At 37.6% G+C, this 8,502-nt stretch overlaps 1 protein-coding gene across 1 annotated transcript in view; it reads left to right on the forward strand.

The window, feature by feature from the left end:
- LOC123394209 (phosphatidylinositol 3,4,5-trisphosphate 3-phosphatase TPTE2-like) overlaps positions 1-8,001 on the forward strand; it is a gene marked incomplete at its 3' end in the record, with an annotated part of 30,307 nt that extends 22,306 nt beyond the window's left edge. The window contains exons 4-9 of the mRNA XM_045087973.1: positions 1,201-1,251; positions 2,736-2,900; positions 4,579-4,698; positions 6,902-7,001; positions 7,143-7,206; positions 7,931-8,001. Of these exons, the coding sequence (XP_044943908.1) occupies positions 1,201-1,251; positions 2,736-2,900; positions 4,579-4,698; positions 6,902-7,001; positions 7,143-7,206; positions 7,931-8,001 (571 nt within the window). The remainder of the gene's footprint in view (positions 1-1,200; positions 1,252-2,735; positions 2,901-4,578; positions 4,699-6,901; positions 7,002-7,142; positions 7,207-7,930) is intronic.
- Between the last annotated feature and the right edge of the window lie 501 nt (positions 8,002-8,502).

Genomic DNA, 8,502 nt, shown 5'->3' on the forward strand with positions numbered 1-8,502 from the left:
AATTACCCTCTTTTGGCCAATCAGTTTTGTGTCCACATTAGCTTCAGTTTCCTAAGCCTGGGCAGAGGTGGTGACCGCAGTGGGGGGAGGGAGAAATTTTTCAGGCAGTGGGGAGCTCTTATATCTCAGGTTAGCCTAATAGCATTCATCAGTACTGAATTTTAGCAGGACCCAGTTCTATTCATCTGTTCACTCCATTGGCCAGTCTAATCTTGGGGTGCAGGCTGTAAGAACTGCTTTCACATTAATACTACTTGGGGTGAAATTTGGGTCCTGTGTTGTAGACTTCAGCAGGGCAATAACTTGCTCACCTTGTCTCCAGGCATAGCTGGAGGCTCCATCAAACAGACTTCTCCTCCTCCTGTTAATGGAAGGATCCCAGTCTCTAGGGTGTTTCTCCTTTGAAATGTATCTTACAGGGGCACCTGAGTGGATCAGTGTGTTAAGCCTCTGCCTTCAGCTCAGCTCATGATCTCAGGGTTCTGGGATAGAGCCCCGCATCAGGCTCTCTGCTCAGCAGGGAAACTGCTTTCCCCTCTCTCTGCCTGCATCTCTGCCTACTTGTGATCTCCCTCTCTCTGTCATGTAAATAAAAAAAAAATAAAATTGTTAAAAAAATAAGAAAAAAGAAATGTATCTTACTAAAATTCTGTATCTCCAAAGTGCACTTGCCACTCCAATGTGTTTCTCATTAATGATTAAGTGTTGTGTTCCTGTGTGTCTTTTTTTCAAGAGATGAATGTTATAAGACAAGAGTATCATTTACTGAAGGGCTTTGTTTTACTGCTATGGAAACAGGTTTGGCCAAGGTTTGACGACTTGCACAGGATCCCACAGTTCATTAATGGGAGAGTTGGAACATTGATCTCTTCTACCCTGCCTTTCTGTCTCCATGTTATCTTGCTTTAGTTAATGAACCCAAATTTAATAATACCATAAACTTGGGACTGGGGCTTTACAGGCAATGGAAATATTACTAAACATAGTTTTGAGTTTTATTTGCATTTATTCTACATATGAAAGTTTTAAAATCATGAAGCAGAACATTGAAAATCTTGGTAAAGAACATTTTGTTGTGAAACTTTGGAAGAACTTTCAAACTATATTGTCCTTTGTTATTGGCTAAATTTATATTATGTATTAGAAGAAATCTGTGATAAACTTGAAACTCTGGAATTTAATTTCTACTTCTTTTTGCAGCAGCATTATTAGTAGAATTTTGTACTCACTGGTATCATCACTCACGTTCAGGTATGTGAAACCCTAGAAAAGGAGATAATTACACATATCGTTAAATTTGTTTTTTAATTTCTTTTCAGCATAACAATATTCACTGTTTTGCATCACACCCAGTGCTCCATGCAATACGTGCCCTCCTTAATACCTGCCACCAGGCTCCCCCAACCTCCCACCCCCTGCCCCTTCAAAACCCTCAGGTTGCTTTTTCAGAGTCTATAGTCTCTCATGGTTCACCGCCCCTTCCAATTTCCCTCAACTCCCTTCTCCTCTCCATCTCCCCATGTTCTCCATGTTATTTGTTATGCTCCACAAATAAGTGAAACCATAGGATAATTGACTCTCTCTGCTTGACTTAGCATTAAATATTTTTAATAATAAAGTACCTCAGGGGGGCACATTTTCACTGTCAATATGTTGCTAAAAAGTCCTTGTGCCTCATTTAATGTAATTTGTCTTGAAATTTTAGTTTAAGCTGAACATTAAGAATTGCAAAGAAATGGTATCTAAGCCTGATAATAACATATTAGTATATTTTTTCTACCTGTAAAAGTAAATTAATGAAGGATGCTTTTTAAAATCCAAGTGTTTGTATTAAACACTTTATTTGTCTAGAAGTACTCCTAATTCTGGAAACATTCTACTTGGACTTCTCTATGTGACTGTAAGATTTCCGGCCACTATATAGAGTCACGCAAAATACTTGCTTTCTTTTAAATGTATTTAAAATTAAAATTTATTTTTAATTTTTATTATGTTCAGTTAGTCACCATATAGTACAAAAATTATTAAAAATTTATAATATTTCAATTTGCATTGGAATTATAAAAAAGTATTTTGAGGACTAATACATTTATCTTCATAGATTATACAAGTAGTGTAATCAGCTTATGAAGAATGTGTTTAGAATATATGAAAGCAAGATTTAGGAAGTACTTTAGAGTTCAATCATGTATGTATTTATGGAACTGAATTCCTTCCCATGTGCCCAGCACTGTGCTAGAAGCATCTATTAATATATAATCTCACTGATAAAATCTCTTACTAGTCAAAGTGGACTTTTAAGGGCATGTTAGTCATGCTCTCACTTGGTTTTTATTGCTAAATTTGTGAAAGTTAGCAATACAAATGAGATTCTATCTATTATGAGATATTGGTAGAAGCCCCTTAAAAAAATTTCGCATTTAAGCTGACTTTACACGTTGAGACATGTAATTTTAATTCAGGTTGCCTGTGCTATCTTGAAGCATTAATCTGATGTGTCCTTTGTAAAAGGGCATGATAACATGAAATGTTGGTATGGGAATTTTAATTCTCTAACAATTGCTTCCATTGGGTAAAAACTTAGTAATTGTTTTGAGATTCTAAGGCAACACAGTATTCTGTACCAGTGGACAATTTAATCCCAAGTGACATTTTGGTATATATCATTGGCCTAAATGTAGTCTAAGTTTAAGAGTAAAAAAACACTTTATCTTTATTCTGTTTCTCTGTTGTAGAATATTTGGAATTATGCTCGTCTTTGTGGATCTGTCTCTCATCATTACAGACCTGATTGTCGCTAATAGCACAACATATATTCCTTTGGAATATCATTCAATTTCTTTAGCTATTGCTTTATTTTTTTTGATGGATGTTGTTCTTCTTCGAGCATATGTAGAAGGGTAAGTTTGATTAATTGTTTAAAAGCATGTGAAGCTATTTTGTACTGCTATGAGCAACATCCCAAAATAATTACCAAGGCAACCCAACAAATGTGTCCCTCTTTATCAAAGTATTTCTCCTCAATGCAAATGATGGGTATTAATCCTTTCTTATGGCCGAGTAATATTCCATTGTATACATGGATTGACATGGATGGAACTGGAACGGATTATGCTAAGTGAAATAAGTCGAGCAGAGAAAGACAATTATGATATAGTTTTCCTTATATGTGGAACATAAGGAATAGCATGGAGGACATTAGGAGAAGGAAGGAAAAATGAAGGGGGTGGAATCAGAGCAGGAGACGAGCAATGAAAGACTATGGACTCTGGGAAACAAACTGAGGGTTTCAGAGGGAGGAGGTTAGGGTTGTTTTAGTCTGATGATGGGTATTAAGGAGGGCATATATTGCAATGAACACTGGATGTTATATGCAAATAATGAATCATGGAACACTAGATCAATAACTAAGAAAAAGAAATGTAAAAAGAAAAGAAAATCTATTCCCCTTGGAGGAATGGTCAACAAGAAAACAATCCAAATTCTAATTTCTCCTGGATTGGGCTTTAGTATTATTGTTGCAGCTGGCACTCTAGTTTCCAACAATATGTTGTAGATCCTTCAACAGGTAAAGATTAAAGAGATTGCAAAGTGGGTCCAGGCAACTATTGTGTCTCTGTGTGCACATTATTAAGAGGAAAATGTGTGTGAGCTATGAATATAAATCTCAACAAGAGTTGAATCTAAATAAAATCTGACAGTGTATCAATACTAGATAATAGGTCATGAACAATCACCTACCTCGGGTTGAAAGAATATTTATGTTGAAGTACATTAAGAGATCTGTGGCATGCTCATCCCATCAGTAAAGCTTGGTGGTCAGGCAGCAGCTGATTTTCTTTGCTTGCTGGATTTATGAAAAGGTGAACGAAGCGGGCCTAGCCCTGGAAGATGTCAACAGTGAGAGTCAGGGACTAATTCCCCAGTCTCATTTCATGTAGAGCATTTCAGAAGGCTACTTGTTTCCTCTTCTGCTGAACTTCTATCCTCCTACTTCAGAACCAAGGACAGTTTTTACCCCTAGGTTATTCAGAGCCTTAGAGGAGCTACCCCTGAATTCAAAGAAGAGTTCCTTGGAGCACCAGTGCTCCTGGCTAAAGGAGCCAGTGTTGGGGAGAAAGGCAAAGTGGTTAGAAGTTCAACTTTTACAGGGGAAATCCCAGCCTACAGGGATTCTACTGTAGGCACAAAGCCAGAGTTTGCAAACCAAATTACTGGACTGCACAATCCTCACAGCCCACTTGCTCTAAGGCTGTGACACATTTAGCTTCTGTTGCTCAGTAATATTGCCAAACAGCCCACCTTTCTCACCCAATGCGTGAAGGTATTGCTTGCCTCTTATTCAATGGTTTGGTTCTATCTCTTACCATACTTAAGTTGCCATATTAATGCTTTTGTCACTTGTATTTATAAAACAAGATACAATTTGGATGTTTTCCTCCTTAATCTAGTCTAGTATGCATTTTAAAGAATCCATTAAACTAGAATTGTTAATGGAATAAGTCAAATAATTTGTTTTTAAAATATCTTTATTTCTTTGGGACAGCACACATTAATATTTTCTGTTTTATACTACAGGATAAAATACTATTTTTCTGATGCACTTAACTTTTTGGATGCTGTCATTATTGTAATGACTCTATTGATTGATATTATTTATATGTTTTTTGACTTTAAGTCTCTTCAAACTACCCCCAGGTAAGATATTTATGTTTATTTCTCTTAAAGTTTAATTTCTTTTCTTTTTGGGGGGTGGGGGTCTTTTTCTGTATTTTTCCTTTTGTATAATCTTTTGAAGTCTGAATGTGCTGATCCTGAACCAAATAAGCTACCAAAAATGAATATTTAGACAAATTTCCACATACTTAGAAACTAAAAGATGGTTGTATTTAGGGAAGAGTGAAGGGTATACAGATTAAGTACCTTTAGCTGAATAAAGAACATGGAGCCTCCAAAGAAGAAAGTTGGGACTTTGCCTCTTGTACTCACTTGAGCTTCTCTACATTTTGAAATTCCCACTGAGGTTTAAGAGGTTATTGCCTTTGTTCTCCTCTAGGATTTTGATGGATTCCTGTCTCACATTTAGGTCTTTCATCCATTTTGAGTTTATCTTTGTGTATGGTGTAAGGAAATGATCCAGTTTCATTCTGCATGTGGCTGTCCAACTTTCCTAGTACCATTTATTGAAAAGATGTTTTTTTCCCATTGGAGATTCTTTCCTGCTTTTTCAAAAATTGGTTGATCCTAGATTAAGGGTCCATTAAAAAAAAAGATTTTATTTATTTATTTGACAGACAAAGATCACAAGTAGACAGAGTGGCAGGCAGAGAGAGAGAGGGAAGCAGGCTCCCTGCTGAGCAGAGAGCCAGATGCGGGACTCCGTCCCAGGACCCTGAGATCATGACCTGAGCCAAAGGCAGTGGCTTAACCCACTGAGCCACCTAGGCGCCCTTAAGGGTCCATTTTTGGGCTTTCTATTCCATTGATCTATGTGTCTATTTTTGTGTTAGTACCATGCTGTCTTGATGATCACAACTTTGTAATACAGCTTGAAGTCAGGCATTGTGATACTCCTGATGGGCATTAAGGAGGGCATGTGATGTGATAAGCACTGGGTATTTTAGGCAACTAATGAATCCTTGAACATTGCATCAAAAACTAATGATGTATTATATCTTGGCTAGTTGAATTTAAATTTAAAAAAGAAATTCCCACTGAATTTCCATTGAGCTTCAATTACAAGTTCCTTACACATGAAATCCCTGGGTTTTTCCTGTAACCAAGAGAGCACTAGTTTGAACATATCCAAAATTTGGGTGACTCCCAAGACTTCTCTCAGAAAGAACAAATGGAACAGAAAGCAAGGTGACATAGGTAAAATCATGGTAGTGGGATTTTGCAGTATAGCTAAAATGAAGAAAGCTGAGGCAACATTAGAACCGTTTAGGTATCAGGGAACTAAAATGTGTATGAGAGACTGAAAATGTCCCCCTCTCCCCTGCTTTTCCTCTTGCTACAGTAGCAATGAAGAAAAGGAACATGTATATTGAGATATAGATGTTGGGTGGCTCACTCATTAGTCCCAACATCTTGATCCTCTGTAGCCCAACAGCTTAGGATTCAATTCATGTCCCAATAAAATGTGATGTCTATCATAGGCTTTTGGAGTTGTTTTAAAATAACTAGATCCAGTATGGTCCTCTGACTGGCAACCTCAGTATCACCAAAGAACTTGCTAGAAATGCAAGAGGAAAAACACCTCAGGTCCTACTCCAGACCTACTGAATCATATGCACACTCAAGTTAAAGAAGCACATATTCAAACCACCCAGTTCTCTGCCATCATGTTTTTTTCTGGTGGTAGGAAAGCCACCAGCTAGCACACTTGGGAAATATCTTGATCTGCTGCCTGCCTGATAATGGGTTAGCAGCTGTAGTGAGCCTCGTTACTGATGGGAAATACACAGGTGAACAAGAACCATTTTGACAGAAGAAAGTTTTGATGTGAAAATGATGGGGAAATGCTCATCTTAAATCACAAAAGTTCAATCTGCAAATTCTAAGTCTATCATATAACTATTTTTCTCCCCCAGAGTTTCTCAACCTCTGCACTACGGGTACTTTGGACCAGAGTTCTTTTGTTATAAGGGCTGTCCTGTGCATTGATGTTTAGTAGCATTCCTGGCTTCTACCCACTACCTACAAGTAGCATGCCCTCATACAGTGTGACAACCAAAAATATCCCCAGACATGGCCAAGTATCCTATAGGGGGGTGGTTAGGAGGCTTGGTTGGGGGGGTGTGTGTGCAAAATCACCCCTGGTTAAGAACTACAGCTCTAGGCTTGATCCATATTGACAAAATCCTATTTCTAAAGCAAAAATGAATCTCTTTACCATTAGATTGACTATTTTCTTTCGACCTCTACGACTTGTCATTCTTGTAAGAGTTTTTCATCTGGCTCATCAAAAGAGACATCTTGAACAGCTGGCCAGAAGGATGGTAAGCAGGCAAAATATGTTTATGATTCAGAATATGTTTGCTTCAGGAAATACTGACAAGAGTTTTAGATATCTATATAATATTCTTTATTTTTATGATGATTTTTCATCTCATAAGTTAATGATTGTTTTCAACTCTCAGGTTTCAGGAAACAAACGGCGGTACAGGAAGGATGGATTTGACCTAGACCTCACTTATATTACCGGTTTGTAAAGTTTAACTGTTGATTTACTTGTATTAACATCAAATATTTCTGGTGTGTGAGTAAATATGTTCATCTTGTTCTTGCTTTGTCTGAGCCATGTTCTTTCAAAGCATTCTTTATTCATGAAGACATGAGCCACTATGGTGGCACAACATATTTGTAGTTTATCCCTGACAATGGAAAATCTGCATTGTCCTCTCAAATCAGGGCTGCTTGGTTACCTTCCAGGAAATTGAATGGATTTCCAGTTAGCTCCCTTTGTTTGGTTTGGAATTTGAGTTCTAGTGTTTTTCTGGGGTACAAGGATTTCAGAAAAACCTGTTCCATTCCAGAAACTGTGGAGAATAAGAGATCTCAGTTTTCTGAGTCAGGAACTCTGGAAGGCACCCTGAGAGTTCCCACCATTGCTGGAACCCAGATTTCTCATCTTTTTTGTTGTTGTTATCTACTTAGGAAATAAATTCTCACCACTGGTCAACATAAATCTGTCCCATATGGTGGGAACCAGTTGAGTCTTAAGAACACTGTGTGAGTTTAACGGTCATTATAGCAGATAATTTAATATGTTTTCTTGATTATACTGAGAAGTAGCTTTTTTCTCCATCATTCTTAATCCAGAAAGTTCTTTTCTATGTAAAAGGAGTCCAATTGTATATAAGTTAAGTTCTCATATATTGTTTCACTTTATAATGACATTCATAGTAGTGACTATTTTGGCTTACAGAGCGTATCATTGGCATGTCATTCCCATCTTCAGGAAAGGAGTCTTTCTATAGGAATCCCATTGAGGTAAGTGTATTTAACAAGTGCTCATAATTCTCAGTAAACATAGACTGTGGAGTCATAAGTTTAATATTGGCCCAGAGATGGCAGTGTTCCAAAAATTTACTCTTTCCGGTAAAGAATTATAATGGACTGAGAACAATTAGTTTTTGCTGTGTAATGGACCACCCAAAAAATTAGGGACTTATAACACCAACCATTTACTTCGTTTATGATAATGTGGCTTTTGAATTTAGGTTGGGCTTGACTGGGTGGTTCTGCTGATCAGGGACAGATTTGACTAATCACAGCCGGGCTGATGCATACATCTGCAGGTAGCTACTTGGCATCCGAGGATTGGCTATTCTAAAATGGTGTGGTTGGAGAAGTACCTGGGTGGCACAGTTACTTAAGGATCCAACTCTTGATTTTGGTTCAGGTCATGATCTTAGGGTCATGAGATTGAGCCCAGTGTTGGGCTCCACACGCTCAGCACAAATTCTGCTTGAGGTTATTTTCCCTCTTCCTTTGCCC

This window comes from Mustela putorius, unplaced genomic scaffold (assembly GCF_011764305.1).
Source record: "Mustela putorius furo isolate JIRA1106 unplaced genomic scaffold, ASM1176430v1.1 tig00001975_pilon_pilon_pilon, whole genome shotgun sequence".
Lineage (NCBI taxonomy): Eukaryota > Metazoa > Chordata > Mammalia > Carnivora > Mustelidae > Mustela > Mustela putorius.